General features: G+C 45.6%; 1 protein-coding gene across 5 annotated transcripts in view; it reads right to left on the bottom strand.

Annotated features, from left to right (window-relative positions):
- The window catches only part of LOC133414781 (potassium voltage-gated channel subfamily C member 1-like), a 77,037-nt gene extending 50,250 nt beyond the window's left edge, over nucleotides 1-26,787 (bottom strand). For all 5 annotated transcript variants that reach the window (XM_061700396.1, XM_061700400.1, XM_061700397.1 and 2 more), the window contains exon 1: nucleotides 26,172-26,787. In XM_061700396.1, coding sequence (XP_061556380.1) covers nucleotides 26,172-26,714 — 543 coding nt within the window. In that variant the 5' untranslated portion in view covers nucleotides 26,715-26,787. The remainder of the gene's footprint in view (nucleotides 1-26,171) is intronic.
- Between the last annotated feature and the right edge of the window lie 366 nt (nucleotides 26,788-27,153).

Here is a 27,153-nt window from a genome sequence, read left to right as displayed (position 1 = left end):
CGGGCACAGCCCGAAAAGGCAACGTGGGTTCCCCTTCCCATGTGCTCACCATCTGTAGGAGGGTCCAGGAGGGTGTCAGCTGGGCGCCGGCCAAATGCGGCCTTGGTGGTCCGATCCCCAGCTGCAGAAGCTGGCTCTACGGATGTGGAATGTAATTTATCTGCCAGGGAAAGAGCCTGAGCTGGTGTGTGAGGTCAAGAAATTCTGACTGGACATAATCGGGCTCACGTCAAGAAGCCGCTTGGGCTCCGGTACGAGTCTTCTAGTGAGGGGTTGGAATCTCTTCCACCCTGGACTTGTCCATGGTGAGAGGCGCGGAGCAGGTGTGGGCATACTGATTGCCCCCAGCTTGGTGCATGTACATTGGGGTTCACCCCAGTAGACGAGAGAGTAGCCTGCCTCTGCCTTCGGGGAAGAACAGGTCCTGAATGTTGTTTGTGCCTCTGCACCAAACAGCAGCTTAGAGTATCCACCCTTTTTGGAGTCCTTGGAGGGGGTGCTGGAGAGCCCTCCCGCTGGGGACTCCCTTGTTCTGTTGGGGGAATTCAACACTCACCTAGGCCCTGCAAGGGCAACTAGGAAGAACGGCCCCCCGATCGGAACCCGAGCAGTGTTCTGTTATTGGACTTCTGTGCTCATCACTGACTGTCTATAATGACCATCATGTTCAGACATAAGGGTGTCACTCTAGGGCTCAGGACACTCTCGGGCTCAGTTCTATGATCGACTCTGTGGTCGTGTCATCGGACTTGCGGCCGCATGTCTTCGACACTCAGGTGAAGAGAGGGCCACCTGGAGCTGTAGTGTAAGGTGGTCAGTGCCTGTCGTGGCAGCAATCGCCGAACCCACTGGTGGACACCAGTGGTAAGGGATATCGTCAAGCTGAAGAAGGAGTACTATCCGGCCTTTATGGCCTGTGGGACTCCACTGGCAGCTGATGGGTACCGGCTGGCCAAGCAGAACGCAGCTTTGGTGGTCGCTGAAGCAAAAACCTCAGGTGTGGGAGGAGTTGGGTGAGGCCAAAAAAAAGCAACGGCTTCAAAGAAATTCTGGTCCACCATCCGGGGTCTCAGGAGGGGAATAGCAGTGCACCATCAACACTGTGTATTGTGGGGTTGGGGCACTGCTGACCTGGTTTATGACTTCGAAGAAATCCTCAATTCCACCGACACACCTTCCCAGGAAGAAGCAGTCTGGGAACTCTGAGCCAGGTTCCCCTATCTCTGCGGTTGAATTCACTGAGGTGATTAAAAAGCTCCTCAGTGGCAAGGCCCTGGGGGTGGATGAGATTTGCCCAGAGTTCCTAAAGGCTCTGGATGTTCTAGGGCTGTCTTGGTTGACACGCCTCTGCAATATCGCATGGACATCTGGCACAGTATCTCTGGATTACCAGACCGGTGTGGTGTTCCCCCTTTTTAAGAAGGGGGACTGGAGCCTGTGTTCCAACTCCAGGGGGATCACACTCCTCAGGCTCCCTGGTAAGGTCTATTCAGGGATACTGGAAAGGTCTGTCAGGAAGTCGAATCTCATATTCAGGAGGACCTGTGTGGTTTTCATCCTGGCCGTGGAACAGTGGACCAGCTCAACGCCCTCACCTGGTTCCTCGCATTGGAGTTCGCCCAACCAGACTACATGTGTTTTGTGGACTTGGAGAAGGCGTTCGTCCGTGTCCCGCAGGGATTCCTGTGGAGGGTACTCCAGGAGTATGGGTACAGGACCCCCTATATGTAACGCTGGAGATAATATGTCTCCCGGCTGGCCTGGGAAGCCTCAGGATCTCCCTGGAAGAACTGGACAAAGTGGCTGAGGAGGAAGCACGGAAGTCTGGGCTTCCCTGCTTAACCTGCTGCCCCCGTGACCAGACCTCGGATAAACGAAATCGATGGATGGATGGATTTAAATAAGTTTGAAAAAAAGTATTTTTTCTTACAAAAAAATTAGACACAAATAAATACATTTCCGTACTTCAGCCCTGAATCAATCGTAGGTGCGCGTACAAGTAAATGAAAAGTGAAGCACTTGCAGAAGGATTTTTCTGTCTGCCTCTGAAAATTATGTTGACTTTTTTTAAATTCATGATCACAACTATTTCTACTCTAAAATGTTTCACTCCCCAACATTTGCAAAGACGGTGTTAAACTATTAAATTCTACTTGCTGTCTGTTAACATAAAAACAAACAGTAATATTTGTCATGAGTTAAATGAATTTTCAGAATGACTGGAATTAGAAATAGTTTCTTGGTTTTTAATTCTGTGATTTGGTACAGCCAGGGGCTTTGTATTGGATGTTGAAATTACCCTGTTGCTTTGGTCAAACTATGAAAGGTTTCCTTGGGTCAATACCTCCCAGAAGACAGCTCTTCAAATGTCACGCCTGTCATAAATATATAAAATCATACCACAGTGCGTGTGTGAGTGCGCGCATGCATGCACACTTGTGTTTGTGTGTGGGTGGATACATGAACATACATTGCCTGTGTTGTGTTTTCATGGTACATTTGAGATTGCGTGTGTTACCTCCAGCGTCAGACTGTATTTGGAGTGACTGAGCGTGCTACTAATATGTGAAATGTTTGCTACTGTGTAAGGGCCCCCATTCGCAATCACTGTAAATGATAATGTGATAATACAACTTTGCAGTGTGTTCAGTTAAAACATTTTTTAAAGACGCACAACTGTTTCAAAATTATGTCTCCAAAAAGTTTGAACGTGTGGTGGATTTAGCTTTAATCATATTTATTGCTGCTGTCCAATGTAAGCTGTATCTCCACAATGACAATTTTGCCTATTTAACAATTGGATTATCCTTGTTCTCCTGGGTTTTATGTTTTATGTACAGTATATTAAGTCTTGGGTTATGTTTTACCTCATATTTTCACTTTTATAATTTGGGGTTTTTTACATTCCTTTCACATTTGTTTTAATTTTTACTAGGGGTCCTCAGTTCAGGACGGTCTTGACCCTATGAGGTTTCGTGGTTACGAACGGCGCGCAAATTAACTAGACTGCACCCCTTCAGTGTGCAAGCCAACCATAATGCCTGGATCAGACTACAAGACAAATTTGGTATTTCCTGATTGCATGTCAGACTACTGGCATAAAATCTTGCCGTATATCGGTCAGACAGTGGCAACACTACACGACATGTATTCCGATCACGGGGTTTTATCTTGTCAAATCAAACGCTGTCGGAGAGGCGGAACCAGAAAACGTGTGACCGGTCAACGCGACCGGATGCACTCGTTACCATGGGGACGACAACAACAATGTGCAGCACCAATGTTTTGTGTCGGGTGAAAAAAAGAACAAAATGAGGAAAACCGTGTGGTGGTCATCACCAGTGCTCGGGAGAGGACGTTCTTTCAAGGATTGCTTGAGGTATGTTCACATATTTTCTAATACAATACGGTTCACAAGCAGGCACCAAAAATGTTTTACAGCCTACCAAACTAGTGCTAGCACTAATGGTTGTACGTAAAAATGCCGCCGTTCTGTCTAATCTGAACTGGTCGCCAGCCAATCGCAGGGCACATAGAAACAAACAACCATTCACACTTACGGGCATTTTAGAGTCGTCAATTAACAAAGGGCCTGCATGTTTTTGGGATGTGGGAGGAAACCCACGCAGGCACGGGGAGAACATGCAAACTCCACACATGCCGGGCCGGGATTTGAACCACGGTCCTCAGAACTGTGAGGCAGATGTGCTAACCAGTCGTCCACCGTGCCGCCAGGAAAAATGATGTGGTTCAATAATTTTTACTTCTCAGGGGTCTTTTAGTGAGCCCTGCTTTGTCTGCTCGTAACAGTGTTTGGGTTTTTTGTCCTCTTGAATAGCCACCAAAAGTTTGAAAATATTACTTAAAACATTGACTAGGTCTATTCTGTCTTATAATAAAGCTTTTATAATAGGCACACATTGACTCTGGAACATCCACACATTTTTTTTTAACGCTTATCCTGTTCTGGGTCAGAGGTGAAATGGACTCTATCACAGCTGACTTTGGGTGATAGTCTGCCGCCCAGTCTTTCATTTAAATTTATTTCTTATGGGAATAATTTGAAATTCAAACTAATTGATTTTTGACCAGCATCACAGAAATGATTGTTTTCAACCTCAGAGGCTCTACTGAAGATGAACAAACTGAGAGTAGGATATTTGTTCTATGAAAATTTTCAATTTCAGTCATTATGAATACTTTGCTAACTCCCCCAAGTGGCCAGCCAATGTTAAATAAAATGTTATTTTCTCTTTATAAAAAATTTCAAAGTCAAAAATAAAAAAAAAACACATGACAGTAACCTCACTCAACAAATCGTTTGTATATTAATTATTAATGAGCTTGTTAATACTTTATTAAGACTGCATTAGCAAAGCAAAACAGAGCAAATATAGCACATTTCACACACAAGGTAACTCAATGTGCTTTAAAAGCACATTAAAAGCATTTAAAAACAAAGAAAAAACAACAACAGCTTCTAAACATTTAAAACAAAGAGAAAAATAAAAGTACAATTAAAACAGCGTACAGTGAAAGAAATATTATTTAAAAGTGGAAATGCTCTTAAAAAGCATGAACAGAATTTAACACACAATAAGCATTTTAACGTTGACTTAAAAACATTCACACTTAGGGCTAACGTCACTTCTGTTGGCAACTTATTCCATTTGTGCGTGGCATAACAGCTAAATGCTGCTTCATCATGTTTGCTATGGCCTGTTTGACCTGAGTCTGTAGATCTCAGAGCCCTACTGGGTTTATATTCTATAAGCATTTCTTTAATGTATTCAGGCCTAAACCATTTTGTGATTTATAGACCAGGAGCAGAACTTTAAAATCTATTCTAAAGCTGACTTGGAGCCAGTGTAGAGACTTTAGAATGGGAGTAATATGCTCTGACCTCTTTCAAGATAAGCAGAGCGAGAGAAGCCTCCCTCTTTAAAGTTAGCCCACATTTAACTCTTGTTCTTTCCAAATACGTTGTTGGTTGTTGTGACTTAAAAGGCATTAATTACATTTAGGAAGCGATTTAACAGTACATACAGTATATTACACGCGGCATTAGAAATTAAAACTTGGCCATAACTGTGCAACTGCATATTCTTGGGAATCACACAGCGACAGTGTCAATATCTGAACTTTGTGTATTGATACTGGACCATGACAGATAAGGATGCAGTATATTGCAATGTCGGTACTTTGCCCCAGTCATAAATATGTAAACGATTTAGCATTGTTTTGTAACCGTGCCCTTATTTTAAAATGGTACCAAAATAACATGAGATTCAAAGAAACGAAGAGACTAATATGTTAGATGATTTATTAACAAATAAAAGCTGGTACAGTAAAGGTGTCAAATTGCAGCTAGTATGATCATAATATAGTATATGATATCTGAGAATAATTAACTACACATCCCTACCCCACGCAAATGCTGCATAGTACATAACAGCAGATCATTCTGCAGTAAGCCACTGCATATGTGCGTGTGCGCCGACTTGTTAAACCAAGAATGAGGTTATCCTCACAAGCTATAGGCTATGCTTGTTTGAGTGCTTTGGAGCTTGATGTTGACTGTGTAAAGGACCTCGGTGTGATGTGATGACAGTAAAGATCATGCAGAGGTGAAATACTAGTTCTTGACGTGTCATCAAATACAGTACTCTCTCTCTCTCTCTCTCTCTCTCTCTTTATCTCTCTCTCTCTCTCTCTCTCTCTCTCTCTCTCCTGTGACGGGTGACACAGAGGGAACGAAAGCCCTGTCGCAGCATTATCCTGAAAAGCACAGAGGGGGAAGAGGGATCCTGGTTGATATATTGCCTATAGCGGAACAAACCAGCAGATAGGGAGGGGGAGGAGCTCGAGGGGATTTTTTTTTTAAACATGTGGAATCATTAAAAATGTCAGTGCAGTAAAGAAGAAACAGAAAAGAGGAACAAGATTGTAATATTTGCTTGTAACAGAAAAATAGAAAATAATGAAAAAATTAAATGAGATCTATCATCTATCAATAGTATTCATTGCAATTGCATGTTGATGCTACATGTTCACGTTTGACAATTTCACAATGGGTATTTGTTTCTGTCAGGGGTGTATTTTTTTATTTGGGGGCCCAAGGCCAGCCAAACCCAGTCATGGGACCCTTCACATCGGTATTCTGCAAAGATTTTGAATATTAGGGTCCTATTTTCATGACCGGCATAAATCAGACGCAGCAAGCAGTGCAACTGTGCATCAGGGGTGGCTTAGATTGGTATGGGTCATTTTGTAGACCAGCTCAGTCCAGCGGATTGCTGGTGGGTGGGCTACACCACTGTGGGTGTGTCTACATCCGACTTAATTTGCCGCCAATCAAAGCCGCTCCTCTCATTCCCTTTAAATGTAGTGCACTCACAGTCCTGCTGTCATGGGTGTGTGTTCCGGTTTTTGTCTTCCCCCTGTTTAATACACACCTGCTCCTGAGAGCATCTTCACCACCTGTGCCTCGTTCACCCTAATTACACCTTGCATTTAACCTCGTGTCTCATTCTTTCTCGTCGCCAGTTCGTTGTACCTTGTCGTCGTGTTCCAGCATTCCTTGTTTCCACGTCACCGACTCACAGTAAGACTAGACCCTGTTCCGATTATTGAGCTGGCTTTTTTAGCCTCATGTTTTTGGATACTGTTGCCTTTTTTGGATTGCCTGCCTGTGTACCGACCTCGACCCGTATATTAAACCTCTCTTTTTAAAACTGTCCATTTGTTTTGGAGTCGTGCATTTTTGAGTCCTATCCTCTGTTCCGTTCATGACAGAACGAACTGGCCATAACATGGACCCAGCAGACTCCAAGCCGGTGCGCAAAGCCCTTCAAGCGCAGGGTCAACGCCTCTCGAAGCAAGCAGAACAGCTTGCTGCCCTCCACCTTCATCTAGAGGGACTGTCAGAGCATCAGGACAATATGATGAGATAGGTGGCCTCACACTTTGAAGTGCTAATGAATATGCTTCAGATGAAGGAACCAGCTGGCGCAGCACCCAATGCCGCCACTGTACCATCGTTTCCAGGTGAAGCAGTCACCATGCAGCCACCTGCCACCTCCGCTGCTGTCTGCCCACAGCTCTCTCGACCGGAGAGGTTATCTGGAGATTGGGCAGGTTCCGTCTCTCCCCTGAGGAACATTAACGCCGGCTGAGGGAAGGGCGGTGCTTCTTCTTCGGCAGTTGGGTCATTCCGTGTGTCACGTTGAGGTTGCCGGTGCCGGTAGCAAGGGCACGGGAGAGGTGAGTCTAAATTTCATGAAGGAAGACCCTGCCCGGGTTCTTCCTAAAGTGACACTATGCTCTCCTGATCAAGAAATTCATACACCTGTATTAATTGACTCTAGTACTGAAGCAAACTTACTCAACTCGCTCCTCCTTAGATGTATGCACCTTAGAACCTTTCAAATAAAATGCCACCGCAACACCAATGCTGCAGATGGCAGTTTTATGGGCGAGATCAGTCACCGCACCCAAACACTCACATTGACATTTCCTGATTCTCACTCGGAACGCATTAGTTTTCATGTTTTTGACACCATGAATCATGACCTTATTTTAGGGAACCCATGGTTGAAATTACATAGCCCCCACATTGACTGGTCCTCTGGGCAGGTTATGTCATGGGGCAGCAATTGCGCCCAGAACTGTTTCAGGCCTCCATGTGATGTTCAGGTCTATGTTTCAAATGACAATCCACAGACCTCATCTGGGGATCCTGACTTTGCTCAAGTGCCCTCCTGTTACCAGGACATTAAAGATGTTTTTTACAAGTCCAAGGCCAAATCCCTTCCCCATCACAAAGATCATCAACCCTGTCACCGTGAAGCTTAGGCTCCCAAGGTCGATGCGGGTCAACCCTGCTTTTCACATCAGCATGCTCAAGCCAGCCCGTGTGTCCCCTCTGGTCGGGTCAGGTCGGCTGTTTGATGTGAAACAGTAAAGTGACATCACTGGTTCTTGTCTCCTCGTCTTATTTACCACATCGCCACAACTGGTGACCCCGATGCATCAAGAATGTCAGAATACGATGGTGACAATAATGGACCTGTGGTGCCTATGCAGAGTACCGTGAATGAGGCAGCTAATACCAGCATCTATGGTCAAGTTGCCCGACTTTAGGGGCAGAATGTGGTTCCAGCACATCGATGCCCAGTTCCAGCTGAGAGGAATACCTAGGATGTTACCAAATATTTCCATGTGGTAGCGGTATTGGACACTTCGACAACAGCCAGAGCTCCATCTCTCTACACGAACGACTGCACCTCAGCGCACACGGCTGTCAAACTCCTCAAGTTTGCAGATGACACCACTGTCATCAGCCTCATCAAGGATGGTGACGGGTTTGCATATCGACAGGAAGTGGAGCGGCTTGAGCTGTGGTGCGGCCGACACAACCTGGAGCTGAACACGCTCAAGACTGTAGAGACGATCGTGGACTTCAGGAGGCATTCTTCGCCACAGCTGCCACTCACGTTGTCCAGCTGCCTTGTGTCACCCGTCGAGACCTTCAAGTTCCTGGGAATTACAATCTCTCAGGACCTGAAGTGGGCGACCAACATCAACTCTGTCCTCAAAAAGGCCCAGCAGAGGATGTACTTCCTGCGGCTTCTGAGAAAGCACGGCCTGCGACCGGAGCTGCTGAGACAGTTCTACACAGCAGTCATCGAATCAGTCCTGTGTTCTTCCATCACAGTCTGGTTTGGTGCTGCTACAAAAAAGGACAAACTCCGACTGCAACGGACAATCAAAACTGCTGAAAGGATTGTCGGTACCCCCCTACCCACCATTGAGGACTTGCACGCTGCCAGAACTAAGACAAGGGCGTGCAAAATCCTCTCGGACCGTCTGCACCCCGGTCACCAGCTATTCCAGCTCCTTCCATCAGGTAGGCGCTACCGATCAATGCAAACTAGAACTAGTAGACATTCCAACAGCTTCTTCCCTCTTGCGATCAACTTCTTAAACACCTAACCTATAATTCTATTACAACAAGCTGGAAATTTTTTTGACTTGAGTTCGTTGTCACATTTCTGTGGGGCCAATTATGTATTACTCGTGCACTCACTGTTGTCTCGCCATGCTGCACTATTTGCATATACTGGCCACTCATGCCAGAGTAGCATCTGCTCCATTTGCACACTGATTGAGGAGTATCTGTAACATTTGCACAACCATCATTGTCCCAGATGATCGCACTACTCGTCACTTTAAACCGCATACACTCCTTGAAGTCTCAGCGCCCTTTGCACAATGGTCATTGCACCGGACTATTGCAATATTAGTCATTCGAACTGCTCTAAATGCTAGAGGACTCTGCATATTTTTGCACAATTGTTTTTTGTCAATGTCTTTATGTCTCCAAAGTGTTCTGTATATTGACTGTCTGTTGTACTAGAGCGGCTCCAACTACCGGAGACAAATTCCTTGTGTGTTTTGGACATACTTGGCCAATAAAGATGATTCTGATTCTGATACGTACCGACAGCACCGTATGTGGAAATGTGTTTTGGTGGACGGCGTTTCAGCTGGGACTTTGTCATGGCCACTGTATCTACGCCACTGCTGGGGGCGGACTTTCTCTGTGCCGTCGTGGATATTATGAACTGCTGCCTTATCGATACAATCACTTTTTCTACGTACCCCTGCACGCTTGAATGGGTTGGAGCACTATGCCTGTCAAAAACGCTCGCCAGCGGGGATCCGTATCAATGCCTGCTCACCGAGTTCCCCAGCCTGACCACACCCATGTTCTCTGCAGCTGTGGCTAAGCATGGCATGTGCACCATATCACGACTGCAGGTCCCCCAGTCTATGCACGTGCTCGGCACCTTGACGCAGCAAAACCATGGAATGCCTCGGCATCGTACACCGCTCGAACATCCTGTGGGCTTCCCCACTGCACATGGTGACCAAGGCTAACCGCGGTTGGCGCTCCTGTAGCGATTTCCGCCACCTGAACAACGCCACAACCCCCGACCGGTATCCCTTCCCACACATACAGGACTTCTCCGCCCACCTGGTGGCCACCACCTTTTTTTCCAAGGTTGACTGTGAAGGCCCTGTTTTTTGGCATGATGAACTTTTATAACAGGTTCATTCCTCATGCAGTTCACCGGAGGTGTGTCAGGTGATCCTCCGCGGTTAAAAGCACACAAGGATGAAGTGGACTGGTCCCCAGAGATGGACGAAGCTTTCCACGCCGCCCAGCCTGCGCTGGCCACCGCAGCCCTGCCAGAGAACCCGTCTCCCACTGCCCCGGTTACCCTCACGACAGACGCGTCAGACGACGCAGTGTGTGAACAGTGGGTGGGCGGAGCCTGGCGTCTACTGGCCTTCTTCAGCAAGCAGCTTCGTGACAACAAGAGGAAGTACAGCATCTTCAAATTCCTCTTGGAGGACCGCCAGTTCACTGCCAGTCAGCTCTCTGCCATTTACAAATTCACTATAGACAGTCTGGCAAAGACAACCATGTTGTTGAATGTTTCTCCAAGTCGATCGCACCCGGTGGGTAAGGCCGTGGATTGACACCATCCACGGCCTTACCCACTGGGGTGTGAAGGTCTCCACAAGGCTAGTGGTGGCTTCATCTGGCGGGCCTCAGGAAGGACGTCATGACATGGGCTGGCTCCTGTATGGTGTCCCAGCGCGCCAAGGTACAACGCCATACCACAGCCCCATTGGTGCCATTTCTCGTGCTGGAGAGGTGTATCGACCTTGTGGGACCCCTCCCTCCTGCAGGTTCACTCAGCTCCTCACCATGGTATACAGTACCAGCAGGTGGCCGGAAATTATTCCCTTGTAATCTACTACCTCAGCAGAGGTGGTCCGGGCATTCATCATATCCTGGGTTGGCTTGGACTCTGGTACCAGTCCTCTTGCGAGGGGTTGGACTCCTTTCCACTGTGAAGTTGCCCCCCTGGCTCGATCTCTGTACGATGGGGTTCGCCCCGGTAGCGAGAGGGTACCCTCCCTCTGCTTTCTGGTGGGGGGATGGGTCCTGACTGTTGTTTGTGCCTATGCAACAAACAGCTGCTCAGACTACCCACCCTTCTTGGAGTCCTTGAAAGGGGTGCTGGAGAGCGCCCTTACCGGTGACTCCCACATTCTTCTGGGGGACTTCAACGCTCATGTGGGCAATGAGAGTGAGACCTGGAACAGCGTGTTTGGGAAGAACGGCCCCCACAATCAGAAGCCGAGCGGTGTTTTGTTATTGGACTTCTGTGCTCGTCACGGACTGTCCATACCATACACCATGTTCAAACATAAAGGTGTCCATACATGCATTTGGCACCAGGACACCTGGTGGTGTGTTGGCTTCGATGGTGGGGTAAAATGGCGGTCCGACCTGGCAAACCAAAACGTACTGTGAGGGTCTGCTGGGAACGTCTGATCCGACTCCCCTGTCAGAAGGAGTTCCAACTCCCGCCTCCAGCAGAACTTCAAAAACGTCAGAAGGGATACGGCGGACATTGAGTCCGAGTGGACCATGTTCCGCACCTCCATTGTTGAGGCGGCCGACCTGAGCTCTGGCCGTAAGGTGGTCGTTGCCTGTCGTAGCGGAAATCCCCAAACACATTGTTGGACACCAGCGGTAAGGGATGCCGTCAAGCTGAAGGAGTCCTATGGGCCCTTTTGGCCAGTGGGACTCCAGAGGCAGCTGCTGGGTACCATCTGGCCAAGCGGAATGCAGCTTTGGTGGTCACAGAGGCAATAATATAGGAGGAGTTCAGTGAGGCTATGGAGAACAACTTCCGGATGACTTTGAGAAAACTTTGGTCCACCATCCGGTGTCTCGGGAGGGGGAAGCAGGGCACCGTCAACACTGTATAGTGAGGATGGGGTGCCTGACCTAAACTTGCGATGTTGTGAGTCGGTGGGACGAATACTTGGAAGACCTCCTCAATTCCATTGACATGCCTTCCTATAAGAAAGTCTGGGGAATCTGAGGCAGAATCTGCCCTCTCTGGGCTTGAAGTCACTGAGGTGGTTAAAAAGCTCCTCGGTGGCAAATACGTCCAGAGTTCCGAAAGGCTCTGGATGTTTTGGGGCTCTCTTGGCTGACCCGCCAATGCAACATTGCACCGACATCGGGGACAGTGCTTCTGAATTGACGAACCTCAGCCTCCCTGGTAAGGTCTATTCAGGGGTTCTGGAGAGGACGTTCTGTCTGGAAGTCAGACAACATCAGATTCAAGAGGAGCAGTGTGGTTTTCATACTGGCCATGGAACAGCGGACCAGCTCTACACCCTCAGCAGGATCCTCGAGGGTTCATGGGATTTCGCCCAACCAGTCTACATGTGCTTTGTGGACGTGGAGAATGCGTTTGACCATGTCCCTCAAGGGTCCTGTGGGGGGTGCGCCAGGAGTATGGAGTACCGGAACCCTTGTTCAGTCCCTGTACAACCGGAGTCAGTCAGGCTCGCATTCCCGGCAGTAACTCAGATTCATTTCCAGTTTCCATTTGTCACCAATTCTGTTCATTAACTTTATGGACATAATTTATTGGTGTAGCCGACGTGTTGAGGGGGTCTGGTTTGGTGGCCTCTGCACAGTGATGCCAGTAACGCGTTACACACATAACACGTTACTCAAAAAATGCGGTCCGGTGACGTCATAAGTAATCTAACACGTTACTTTTTATATTACAGTAGTCAGATTACAGTTACTTTGATTTATCTGCCAATAGTTACTTTTTTGTTCAAGAGAACCAGAGTTTAATATGCTTTTGATATTAAAATACGCTACTTTTGCTTAAGCAACAGATATTTGTTCTTAACAGACTACAGTGCTTGGGAACATGAGGCAAGTTAATAACCAAGACACTTGATTCAGTCACGGTGCATGTCCTAAGTGTAGACCAATTTTCAGCCTTTCTTTTAGTAATGACTAATAAATGCTACAGTCTGTGTCTCTGCCTGTCTGCCTCTCTGCCTATCTACCTATCTATCTATCTATCTATCTATCTATCTATCTATCTATCTATCCGTTAAGAGTCTTGAAAGAAGTGTACTGAGAATGGTGTGCTTGTTTATATTTAGGTGGCTATTTGGCATGTCAAGTCTGCTCTAAGTTGCTCATTTAATGTGGCTTCAACAACTCATTAAATTATTTTTTCATGTTGATTACCAAGTAATGGGTACGGTTAAGCTAATGCTTTTTTTGTACTGTGGATAAGTGATATTCCTGCCACTTGACAGCTGCTGAAAGTAACTAAAAAGTTCCTTTTACTTTTGAAATCAAGTCATCAGGAAAGTAACTGTTACTTTTAAGCTCAAGTCATCAGTAAAGTAACTAAGTTACTTTTTCAAGGTATCTGCGGCAACACTGCCTCAGCATTGCATCTCTGCTTTTTGCATATGATGTGGTTCTGATGGCTTCATTAAAACTGTGATCTTCAACTTTCGCTGGAGCGATTCGCAGCTGAGTGTGAAGTGGTTGGGATTAAAATCAGCATCTCCAAATCTGAGGCCATGGTCCTTAGTTGTAAAAGGTTGAAGTGCCCTCTCCGGGTCGAGGAAGAGATCCTGGCCCAAGTGGAGGAGTTCAAATATCTTGGGGTCTTCATCATGAGGGAGGGAAGAATGGAGCAGAAGGCTGACAGGCGGATCGGTGTAGCATTTGCAATGATGAGGACTCTGTAACGGTCTGTTGTGTTGAAGAAGGAGCTGAGCCGAAAGGCAAAGCAATCAATTTACCGGTAGATCTATGTTCCTACCCTCACCAATCGTCACGAGTTGTGGGTCGTGACCGAAAGAACAACATCGCGGATACAAGCGGGCGAAATGAGCTTCCTCCACTGGGTGTCAGGGCTCTCCCTTAGAGATAGGGTGATAAGCTCGCTCATCCTTGAGGGACTCGGACTCGAGCTACTGCTCCTCTGCATTGAGAGGAACCAGATGAGGTGGCTCGGGCATCTGATTAGGATGCCCCCTGGACAGCTCCCTGGTGAGGTGTTCCAGGCACATCCCACCGGGAAGAGGCCCCGGGGACGACCCAGGTCACGCTGGAGAGACTACAGTAGGGCTCCCGGCTGGCCTGGGAGCACCTCAGGATCCCCCGGAAGAGCTGGACGAAGTGGCTGGGAAGAGGAAGTGTGGGCTTCCCTGCTTAAGATGCTGCCCCCGTGACCCGACTCTGGATAAGTGGAATAAAATGGGTGGGTGGATGGATGGATGGATCTGATGGATGGATGAATGGATGCTTATTATTTGTTAAAAGTGGAAGTAAATTTAAATTGCAGGTCTGACAAAATGAAAAGAACAAAGCGTACAAAGTCAAATTTCATTATTATACTGTTTTGTACAAATGATCAAAACATCCATACAGCCATCCATCCATTTTCTGTACCGCTTTCCTCACAAGCCCGCGAGGGCGTGCTGGAGGCTATCCCAGCTATCTTCCGGCGGGTGACCCTGAACTGGTCGCCAGCCAATCGCAGGGCACATATCAACAACATTCACACGACATTCACTCCTATGGGCAATTTAGAGTCTTCAATTAACCTACCATGAGTGTTTTTGGGATGTGGGAGGAAACCAGAGTGCTCGGAGAAAACCCACACAGGCACATGGAGAACATGCAAACTCGACACAGGCGAGGCCGGGATTTTAGCCCCAGTCCTCAGAACTGTGAGGTTGATGTGCTAACCAGTCGTTCACCGTACCGCCATAATCAAAACAGGATGACAAACTTGTAACTTCCACTCTTAAAAATACACACTTTTATTTGGGATGCTGTGCATTAAATGACATACTTGTAGCAGTATCTGGTTTAATTCATATTTTACTATGCTTCCTAGCAACACAAAACACACAGAAAGGAATAGTTACAGTTCACATTAAAAAAATAAATGCTGAACCTGAAATGTTTTTTGTTTTTTTTTATTCCACTTATGGTCTGTCCTTTTTGGTGTTTCTGTTTAAATGACTACTGATGCAGATGTATGTGCTTGCTTTACATTTGTTAGCAATAAAGCTTTATTGAGTACACATGACAAAAAGAGTAAGATTACAATATATGACGATGATGGATTAAAGGCTCCCATAATAATGGAAATCTTCTCACTTATGCTTTCTGTTGTGTTTTCCATTCCAATGAGAAGTTTAAGAACTTATTTTCCCCAAATTGTTTGTAATGTGCAGTTTAAATGATGTCATGATGACATAACTGGGTTTTCCCAAAAAATTGGTAGAAAAAAACAGATTGATGTAAAAACCGACTTTACAGTGTAAGGTCCTGGCTGCTTTCTTGTTTTTGTTATTTCCCCTCACAGGCAAATGCAGTATGCCACGTTTCCTGTCGGGGTGCAGATTAATTGAAACCCTGAATAGTTGTGTAAGTAGGTTTGTACTGTGTTGCTGTGCTTGTGAATCAATTGTCGAAGTGCAGCGTGGTGTATTGTGATATTAAGGAACTTTTGCAAATTGCAGTACATTGTACCTACAGGTACTACATATTATGAAAAACCATAATTGTCCTCCATTGTTATTTTACCAATTGGTACATTTAATGAGGCTTCAAACAATTGACATTAAAGCAGTTTCCTGCAACTGAGGCAGTACCTCAACTCGGTCACCGCCAAATTAGGTGGGTCGAGCCAAATCCATCTGCTGCAATCTGTACAGTGAAGTCTTTTACTGAAGACAAAATTGAAGCAGCATAACCCACTAACAAGCAGTCATTGAAGTTGGCAGTGTATCCCTTATTTGGCTAAATTTGTCACTGAATATTAACTAAATTTGTCTAATGAGGTAATGTACAGTGGACAATAGTGTTTAGATGCTACGGCTCCCAGGGAAATTCAGAAAACTTCTGGGTTGGTGAAAATTTGAAACTTCAGGATGTGATTCATTTGGATTTAAGTGACCCTGAGTGCAAACAAGGGTATTGGTCATGCGTTTGAATGGTAAAGATGATCAAACAAATGTAAAAGTTGGACAAAGACAAGCCAAGTAAACGTAAAGTTTTTAAAATAATGTTATTCAAAGCTACCTGGCCTAGTATGAAAAAGTAATTACCCCCTAAACCTAATAACAATTGAAATCAAGCATTTTCTATAACTGGCAATGAGCCTTTCACATCTCTGTGGAGCTATTTGGCCAACTCTTCCTTGCAGAATTGTTTGGATTCAGCAATACTGGAATGTTTTTGAGCATGAATGACCTTTTTCACATCATGCCACAGCATTTCAATCAGATTCAAGTCTGGACTTTGACTAGGCCACTTAAAAAAATTTCTCTTGATTTGTATTTTTAAGCCATTCAGAAGTTGACATCTTGCTGTGATTTGGATTGTTGTCCTGCAACAGAACTCAAGTGCGCTTCAAGCTTGAGGTCACAAACTGATGGTCAAATGTTCTCCTTCAGGATTTTCTGGTAAAGAAGATAATTCATGGTTCCATCAATCACAGCATGTCACCCAGGCCTTGAAGGACCAAAGCAACCCCAGACCATCCTACCACCATGTTTGACTGTTGGTATGATGTTCTTTTTCTGAAGTGCTATGTTACATTTAAGCCAAATTTAGACACACACCTTCCAAAAAGTTCAACTTTCGTCTCCTCAGTTGGGTGAGGTCAGTGAAAATGAACTCAGCTTTCCCAAAAATTTGATTAGCCACAGATCATTTTCATGATTTAACAAGGGCAGCAATTACCTTTTCACACAGGACCAGGTAGCTTTGAATATTATTTTTTTCCTTAATAAATTAAATCACCAATTAAATAGCACCATTACATGTTTACTGAGGTATCTTTGTCTGATATTTACATTTATTTTATTATCTTAAAAAAATAAAGTGAGGAAACTGTACAAAAAACAAAAATCTGAGAAGGGGGCAAATACTTGTTCACTGCTCTCTACATGAATACCACTTCACTAATATCGGACACTTTGGTAACTTGCGCATACTAACCTAATTTTCCTTTTCAGTACTGGTTATTCCCTTCCCATCCACATTATTTGAAGGTGAGGTTGGAGGCAGAGAAAGAGGGGGGAATGTGTGTTTGAAGGTTTTGCCGACAAAGGAACACCATTCAGCTGAGACATCTGCCTGAATAAAACGAGCTGAGAGGTACAACTGGATCGATAAAAGGGTACAAGCAATCCAGCATGTGAAGCTCAGCAAAAAAATGGAGACTGGGGGGATGGAAAATGACCCCCAGCCTGTCCCTCATCTTCTACTCCTGCTCCTTACTCTTTGTGCCGTTGCATACACCCCCCGCCCCGGCAGACCAAAAACACGCCTTTTTTCAGTGTGTGGCTCTGTCCTGTGCTGCAGAGTAAAGCGCAGTCAGCTACTACTGGCACTGCAGTGTTATACTATAGCACAACCAGTCAGCTGGATAACATCCACTAATGAAGTGGGGGGTAGAAGAGAATGGATGGGGTAAGTCTAGATGGGGGTGAGTTCGGGGAATTTGAAGGAATAATCTGCAATCATGCTGTACACGACGAACAAATCTTGTTTCTAAAACAACCAGTGCCGTCAGTGGTGATGACTCAAAATTGACTGAGTGGCAAGCAAAATAAAAAAGCATATAAATATATCTAAAATTAGGTTATTAAAATCCCCTCTGTTAGACTGATGAATGCACTGAACAAGCGATGCCATGATCCTTGGTTTTCATTGGCCATGAATTGAGCTAAGCGGGTAAATCTGAGGTGCTACCAGACCTGAAGTGCTGCGGCTGTTACTGCAGATGCTGCACTGGCACCCCCTCCCCCCTTCCATCTTCCCAAGCTATCTTTTTGCTACTGTATTGGCAATCAAAATACAGACTGCACTACTTTCAAAGTCACCTCTGCTTTTATGTTGACTCTACCCTTCACCTGCCATGCAATTACTTTTTTTTTTTTTTACTGTCATCCCTTTGGTTTTCCATCACTCATTAAGCTGTCATTTGAGTTTCTAACTTGGTGATTTTTTTATATCCAAAGTGTTAAGGCAGGATTTAGCTGATCAAAGGAGGGATAGGGTCTTAATGGTCCATATTTCACTAACAAGTAAATATATATATTTTTTTCTTTCAACAAAATTAAACTGGATGTCATTTCCAATATATCAATCCATTTCGGAGCAATTTGTAAATAATTAATTACCTTTGGAATGCCCCTTTTGTTATCGCCAAAATCGAAATGCCTCTTGTCTTAGTGTGACATCAGTGGCAGAAGTGGATACCAAATTAACTGCATAGCTGGAGTGTAAAACGGAATGTCCTATACAATAAAGTGGTAGTATTTAGTCATATTTTATGGTAGACACACACACACACACATCCAAAGTGACAACTTTAGGAAAAAAAGAAAAAAAACGACTAGAGACAGTGCATAGCTGGTGTGGACAAAGGAATGTACAATACTAAAAAGTGGCAGTATTAACTCATTTTATATATCATAGTGGTCGGTTGGAATCCCCTCATCTCCAAAATAACAACTTTTTAGAAAATAAAAAAAGACAGCTTGCTTAGCTTCCAAACACAGATTTGCTCAAGTTGGTATTATACCTTATATTGCTCTCATACTGTAAATCACTGCACTCTCACATGAACTACAGCTCGCATCCCAAAAGTATATTGAATCAATAATTTGATATGCTTAAAAATCGCAAATTTATTAGGGGGTCAACAAGTAAAATGATGCAAACATCACGGGCGAGTGCCACATCTTTGTAAGTCTCATGAACCCAAGCAATCACATACTGTACCTAGCTTAATGTCCCGAAACTGTCACCAGTCAACACCAAAATTTACATGGACATCGCTACTAATGACACCTTCAACCTTTGAAATTATTACAATGATCGCACCAATATTTAGAATTTTTGGGACATTTTCCTCGCCACATGCTCACTATACAGGACAGAAAAAGCTCAATACATCAATAAAATATAAAATATATAGGGCCGATTGTGCTGATATTGAGTGAGAGAAAGTTGGCCTAATATTTAATATTGGCCTGACATTCAGTTCTCACACGCTCGTACTGGGCCTCATAACTACATTTTCGACTATATCACATGCAGTATGTGGAGGACAATTTCGGATGTTTGTAAAAAAATCGCAGCGGGATTTGTTGTCACTACAAATGTATATACAATAACAGGAATAACGACGCTAGATTCTACATGTCGCTTACCGTCCGTGTTAGTGACCGTCTACAAATTACACATCCCAGGGTGACAAATGTGACCGGCTGACCGAGCTTCTCTAAGGGAGAGACACCCTGTGGAGGAAAACCCATTTCGGCCGTTTGTTTCCGGGGTCTTGTTCTTTTGGTCATGAACCACTGCTCATGCCCATAGGTGAGGCTAGGAACATGGATCGACCGGTAAATTGAGACCGCCGCCTTTCAGCTTAGCTCCTTCTTCACCACAACGGACCAATACAAAGTCTGCATCACTGCAGATGCTGCACCGATCCTCCTGTCGATCTCCCGTTCCATTCTTCCCTCGCTCGTGACCAATGCCTTGAGATACTTGAACTCCTCCCCTTGGGGCAGGGTCTCATCCCAGATCTTTTCCGACTGAGGACCATAGTCTCAGATTTGGAGGTGCTGATTTTCATCCCAACCGCTACACACTCACCTTGTCGGAGTCCAACCCTCACTGAAAAATGAATTTGACTTACTTCCAGCAATGCGGAACAAACGCTGACACTGGTGGTACAACAGTCAGGACCCGTTCCCCCACCCGAAGGCGGAGGGAGGGTACCCGCTTTTCTCCTGGAGTGAACCCCAATGTACAGGTGGCGAGCCGGAAGACAATAAGTATACCCACACCTGCTCAGCGCCTCTCACCGTGGGCAACTCCAGAGTGGAAGGGAGTCAAATCCCTCTCAAGAGGTCTGGTACCAGAGCCAACTATATCTAGTCGGAACGTCGACCTCACATACCAGCTCGGGCTCCGTCCCTGCCAGAAAAGGTGAGGTGACCCTAGAGCTAGCTTTTTTAGCCGGAAATCGGATCACCGCCCAGCTCACGCTGCATCTGACCCCTATGGCCCCTCCCACAGGTGGTGAGCCCATGGGAAGGTTCATGACAATAAAAGGTGATTCTTCTTCTTCTTCTTCTTTTCCTGACATTCTTTTTCTTTCTAGCAGAAGCCTGAAGCTTTTGGGGGTGGTGGCCATGGGCATCCAGAACAAGGGAGGCATCCAAACAGGTGGGCATTAAAAACCAAGCCCCCGCTCGACAAATGTATTTCGATTGCGAAATACCCCTCCCCTCCCACCCAGTGATTAAATCATACTAAAATGTTACTCACGTTCTTATGGCCTATATTGCAACAGCAATGCTTAAGTTTACAAAAGGTTGTTTAAAAGCTTGCAAATAGGAAACTTTAATTTAGAGCCTTGGGAATAACACCAGCTCAGAATGTAGCTTGAAATCATGTTCCCATAATTGCACTTTGGTAAAAACGCCACCAATTTTTTTGTGTATAGTAACCTTGTGTAATACGAACATTTTTTATTGCATTTTGTTGTTTAAGTTCATCTATGCCTATCCATTCACGAAAACGGATCTGAATTTCAACAGTTTGATATGATATATTTTCTTTATTCAGTCCCACCACTACATTGTACTTGTTCCACTTAACTCAAAGTTAAATAATTCAGAATAAACTAAATGTTTTTCAGTAATTACAATTCTCTTTCTTACCTTGCCATACACACACAAGGCAGACAACATTCCTTCAACCACCTGTAATAAAACATTTGAAGTCTATCCAGCATCATGAAATACTTTTGTGCAGACTCTTTCACTTTCTGTGAGCTCCCTATTTTTACCATTTTGTGTAGAATGTAGAATTCTCCTTTTTATAAATGTTTCTATGCAAATTTGAGCTAGCTCACCACGGTTCTATGAGAAGTAAAATAATAATCATGCATAACATTCAAACACTAAATTTTTTTTTTTCCCCTGCTCAGGAATGCAAGTATCCATCCATCCACCATTTTCTTCCATTTATCCGGGGGGTTGGAATACAAGGGCAGCAACCTAAGCAGGGAAGCTCAGATTTCCCTCTCTCCAGCCACTTTGCCCAGTTCTTCTGTGGAGACCAGCCGGGAGATATAGTCTTTCCAGCGTGTCCTAGGTCGTCTTCCCCCGGTGTGTCACTGGTCATACAGGGATTGAACACCACATATCAGGGTCCAGTACCCCATACTCCTGGAGCACCTTGGACAGGACTCCTAAGAGACACAGTCAAATGCCTTCTCCCAAGTCCACAAAGCACGTGTATAATGTTTTGGGGAACTCTCATGCATCCTTCACGACCCTGCTGAGAGTGTAGAGCCACTTATCCACGGCCAGGATGAAAACCACAATGCTCTTCCTGAATCTGAGATTCAACTTCCAGATGGACCCTCCTCTCAAGAACCCTCAAATATAACTTACCAGGGAGGCTGAAGAGCGGAAACCCCTTGTAGTTAAAACACACACCCTTTAAAAAGGGGGACCGCCACCCCAATCTGCCATTCCAGAGGCCATTTCTCTGATGTCCATGCAATGTTGCAGAGACCTGTCAACCAAGGCAGTCTGACTGAAACCAAAGTGGAGATTCACTTATCATTACTGAGGACTTATGATACTGCATCCAGGGCAACATGGTTCACACATAAGTGCCATTGAGGGAATTTGGTGACTTAGTGACCTAACATCTTGCATTTGATCAAGATGACGGGCCTAAATTGCTTTAAGAATGGGTAATTTTCATAGAATTTGATCAATAATGAAGACGCTTTTTTTTAAAAAAGCATTTTTTTATGCTGCCTTGGTTTTCCATCCATCCATTTTCTGAGCCGCTTCTCCTCACTAGGGTCGCAGGCGTGCTGGAGCCTATCCCAGCTGTCATCGGGCAGGAGGCAGGGTACACCCTGAACTGGTTGCCAGCCAATCGCAGGGCACATAGAAACAAACAACCATTCGCACTCACAGTCATGCCTACGGGCAATTTAGAGTCTCCAATTAATGCATGTTTTTGGGATGTGGGAGGAAACCGGAGTGCCCGGAGAAAACCCACGCAGGCACGGGGAGAACATGCAAACTCCACCCAGGCGGGGCCGGGGATTGAACCCAGATCCTCAGAACTGTGAGGCAGACGCTCTAACCAGTCGGCTACCGTGCAGCCTGCCTTGGTTTTAATATGGGTTATTTCTGCAACAGAGAAACAGCCATGCTTTCCTATTTTCAGGAAGTTAGTGATGATTTAAAATTGAAGGCATTCATCGTAAAGGCAATCTTTATTGACAGCAAATGGTGGTGGCCTATTGTAATACACTTCTTTTTATGATGTTAAAGACAAAAGAGCATAACAGTAAAGTCATAAACAGCTTCATAAAACGTTTAGGGCATATAGCTACAGATGAAAACGTTACCACAAATGAACTATTTATTTTCAAGGATCATATTCAAACCCACATTAAAATGGTTCCAAATGCTTGATATTTTAAAATATTACTCTAAAAATAAGAAAAATAGAATCAGCCTAGCTACCCTTCAGAAAGGTAAAGCAGAAGTGGGGACTTGTCGCACCCAACTTCAAACGCTATTACTTAGCTAGTCAAATACAGTACCTCATTAAATGGTTTCATCCTAATCTTGAAAAACAATCTTGGCTGGAACTAGAACTAGACTGCAATAGCACCAAACTTTCAGACCTCCCATTTGTCAGCACAAGTCTCAAACACCACAATTGTTTTAAGAATCCGGTTATTGCTGCCACTGTATCATCTTGGTGGAAAAGTCTCGAAACCACGCAATCTCAGTTAGCACCATATCATTCCTCCCCAATCTGGCACCATCCTGATTTTGTGGATCACAAAATACCCCTTCACTGCAGCATATGGCAACAAAGTGGAATTAACCGCCGACATCACTTATACAAAAACAATGTATTCATGTCACGTGAAAGCTTATTCCAAGAATTTCAAATTAGAGGTGGTAACTTCCTTCAATACTATAAAGTTAGAACAACAATCCTAAAACTATTCTTAACACACGTGAATACTTTGGAACTGCCCGTTTTTGTTCGGAAAATAGTAGAACTACTTCCACAAAACAAAAAACTCCTTTCAAAAGTATACAAATTAATCTCAAATACTAATTTAATATACTTATGAATCTCAAAATGGGAAAAACACCTCTTAGTATCTACTGACATTGATTACTGGGCACAAATCTGTAGAAACACATTCTCGATGACAATAATTTACAGCTAATCCAGTTCAAAGTACTCCATAGATGATACGTTATGCAATATAGTATGCATAAAATGGGCTATTCAAAATCAAACATATGCACTCGTTGTACTGAAAACGCTCCAGACACTTATTTGCATGCTCTTTGGCATTGTACACCCGTAGAGCACTTCTGGTCACTAGTTACACAGAAACTTTCCTCACTTTTCAACTGTAGGATTCCATTTTCTCCTCATCTTTGTCTGCTGGGTGGTTTAAAAGGTATAGATCTTCCAAGTAAACATGCTCAACCAATACTAATTATCTACAAATTCTAGTTATCGCTAAAAACAAGCTATCAACATTAACCAATGGCAAAATCTTGTCATAGAGTATATAACACTAGAAAATATTTCTGCCAAACGTAATAAGCAAATGGGTAATTTTAGGAAAAGTTGGTCACCTTTCATTAAAATGGTGAACCTTGAAGCTTGATTCTGTTTGCCTTGGAAAGAATGTCATACAGAAATGTAATATAATGTAATCTGTAATGTAAATGGAATTAATCTGACCAAATCATTTCTTGTCATTTTAGACCCCTGTGCACGTCATATGGACACTTGCATGCATTTTAACCCCTATCCTTCTGGAATTGCGAGGTTGGCCTCTGAGGATGCCGGGCCTGTTCCCCCCTCCTCCTCTTGGGTATGGTTGTGTCGGTGACCCCAATCCCGGGGTCTCGTCTTGGTCTCCGGGTGGGAGCTTGGGGGTCGTGCTGCTGCATGCCCTCCTCTTACCTTGCCGTGGTCGTCGTCCTTCTTTCCCTCGGGCTATGTGGGGTCCCCGGCTGACTTGGGAGTCATGCTGGGTGTCAGCACCTTCCACCTCGGTCGGGCCTGACTTCTTGCCCTGTTCTGGTCACTGGGCTATGGTTGGTTGGAGGGGTCAGAATTAGCATTCTCTGCGGTCTGCCGGGCGGTCGGCAGACCCGTAGGAGTCTAGCCTCTTACTTCACAATCAGCACATTTTTAGTACTCACACTGTACATACTCCGCAACAATGGGCACACTCATATCTCCTTCACGGTCCCCTGGGGGACTGGCACCAGGTATGGTGGGGCGGGCGCCGGGCCGGGTGCTGGTACATTTGTGCTGGTTTCCGGTCTGGTTGCCCCCCTCTTTCCCCCTTCACTGCTCAGCTGGTCCGCCAGTTTTAATCTATCATACACCCGTCTGTGGGGGGAGGGCTGGGTCGGGCTGGGGAGGACACACAACCAGGTGTCTTGCTCTCTGGCCCGCCATGCCTTTCTCCCGTGGATTTTTACTGCACTACAAATATTCGCACATCCTTGGGGTGCTGGTTGGCCTGGGTGGGGATGACGGTTGCAGGTCAGTATTTCCCTGGGACCGTCTCACCTCATCCCCACCAGTTTCTCCAGTTTTAATACACAACACTGCACCACACACAATCACGGTACAGGGACCTGGTAACCATAGAAATAGAGTGGGTGGTGGGTTTTCATATTTCTCTTGACTTAACTCCTGGGGCATGCGCCCCCTTTGGGCCCCGCCTTCCTCTCCCCTCTCTTGGTGCCCTCGCCCGTCCTAGCTCACAACGGGCGCTTAACATGGGCTTGCTTTGGCGGGATATGACCATTTTTGGGTGGCGGCTGGCTCCTGCGTTGAACCCTGTTGGTGGGTGGGGCCCCATGCTCTCCGGGGTTGGTGGGGGCGGCGGGGGACTCGCTGGGTGGGGTGCGGGGTTTGTTGTCCAGGGCCTGTGCCCATCCCTTTGGGACTGGTCTGGGCACTTCGGTCGGGCTCGGGAGCTCCCGGGGTTCTGGGGGCTCGGTGCTGGACGGGCTCGCTGACTTGCCCCCCACCCTCCACTCCTTGTGGGTGGGGGGAACTCACCCTTTCTCGATGTGCCGGCTCAGAAACTCCGTACACCAGTTGACTAACATGCATGTGATAAGGGGTTCATTCACGAATAAGTTTGATAGGCACATGATAGGCTTTAATTACTGGGATCACTAACAACAACACAGGTTATACTAACATATCAACTCACAGGTTCTTACAGGTGTTGAGGCACTAAAAAAGAATCCCACCGCACCACTCGTATATAGCCTTGCTCATTTTCACACATCATGTCCTATACTTTTCTGTCCTCTCTTATCTTGTTCTCTTGGTTAGTTATTGCATGTCCTCATCGGGTGGAACCCCCCCCCCCCCCCTCCCGTCCTCACCGGGTGCCCCCGATCTGTTGTAATGTTACTTGTGTTCAAATATCTAGACTGTCTCACTATTGTTCTGCTGTGGTTCTCACCCCTAGTCTCCTTGTCCACTCTATCCCTCTGTCTGCCCCTAAAACCATTTTCTGTCCAGCTGCATTTTCAATAAACATCAGAATTTTAAAAAAAAATGTAAATAAGGAGAGGGAGTATTTCAAACTCCCCTGGTGCACAGCAAAAGTGTTCCAGCATAAAGGCATACAGAACCACCATTCTGCAAGGCAATGCAGCTGAAGAGGACAGGTTTAAAAAAAAAAAGAAAAGAAAGAAAGAAAGAAAAAAAAAAGAAACAATCATGAGCTTTTGATGGGAAACAACTGCCAATAATTCAAGTACTCATATCAGTAAAAATTAGTTGATTTTCCAAAAGGAAATTCAGTGGGCCACCTCTTCACCGTTATTGAAACAAATGTTATGAAAATGACGCATATACAGTACATGTACACGGTTTTATATGGTTTGAGGGGTGCAACCTTTCTCTTGAAATTTACCTGTGTCAACTTTTTTGCAAGTGCAAATCTGTGTAGTGCCATTCTTTCTCTTGCCAGGGCAGGTTTGTGGTAACTTTTCCCCCCGCAAAAAAACGCAGTGGTAACACTGGAGTGACCAATGTATGCAGAGGAACGTGCGTGCAAAGAAAGAATAATGTGAGAATAGCCCATGCCTGTTCGGCCACTCACCCGGGCGTATTTTGATGAGTATGGGTCCTCAAACAGCGCCCACATCTTGGGCTGCCACACCTCCCACCACGTCGCCCTGCGACCGTCCTCCTGCACGCACAGCCGCTTCAGGTCACCGTCCGCTCCGCCGGTGAGAGCCGGGTCGTCCTCGGGCGCGTCGGGCTCGGGGGTCTCGAAGCTGTCCAGGGCTTCCTCAGCGTCGCGGTGCTGCCGATAGTTCATCCAGCAGCAGGCCTCCACGTCTGTCTCGTCGATTCCCCAGAAGGCGAGTTCTTCCTCGAAGAGCGGCCCGCAGACATCGTTAGGACAGTGAAGTTTCCCGGTGCGGTAGTAGTTGAGGATGAAGGCAAAAGTGGCCGGGTGGCGGTCAAAGAAGAACTCGTCTGACTTGGGGTCGTAGTCGAAGTTGCTGTAGGCGTCGGGCTCTGTCAGCCAGGACAAGCGCGTGCCCGGCAGCGTCTTCAGGGTGCTCCGGTAGGTCTCGTGTCGGATCCCGCCGCAGTTGATCACGATCTTCTCGCTATCTGACACCGAGCAAGTCATGTCTGCGATCGGGCATGCTTCGGTTGGTGCGCCTGGGTGGTGGTGGTGGTGCGATGCTGATTCTGCTAGTACCCTCTCCCATTCGCCGCCGATCCCCGTTGTGTATTTAGTCTCTGGAAATGCATCCCAGCAAGGTGTCACGGAGAGGAGGAGAGAGAGCTAGTGAAGGAGGAGTCTGCGCTGGCGCCTGTGTGCTGTGTGCTGTGTGGGGATGAGAGAGATGGGGGAGGCTACACAAGGAAAGCTGATTTTATCAATCAAATAAATTCCCACTGCAAAAGCTGATAGATAGATAGATAGATAGATAGATAGATAGATAGATAGATAGATAGATAGATAGATAGATAGATAGATAGATAGATAGATAGATAGATAGATAGATAGATAGATAGATAGATAGAGTGAGGTATTCCATTACAATTTGTAAATTGTGAAAAAA

This window comes from Phycodurus eques, chromosome 16 (genome assembly GCF_024500275.1).
Source record: "Phycodurus eques isolate BA_2022a chromosome 16, UOR_Pequ_1.1, whole genome shotgun sequence".
Lineage (NCBI taxonomy): Eukaryota > Metazoa > Chordata > Actinopteri > Syngnathiformes > Syngnathidae > Phycodurus > Phycodurus eques.
Note: the sequence above shows the minus strand (reverse complement) of the source record. Positions and strands in the feature narration are given on the sequence as shown.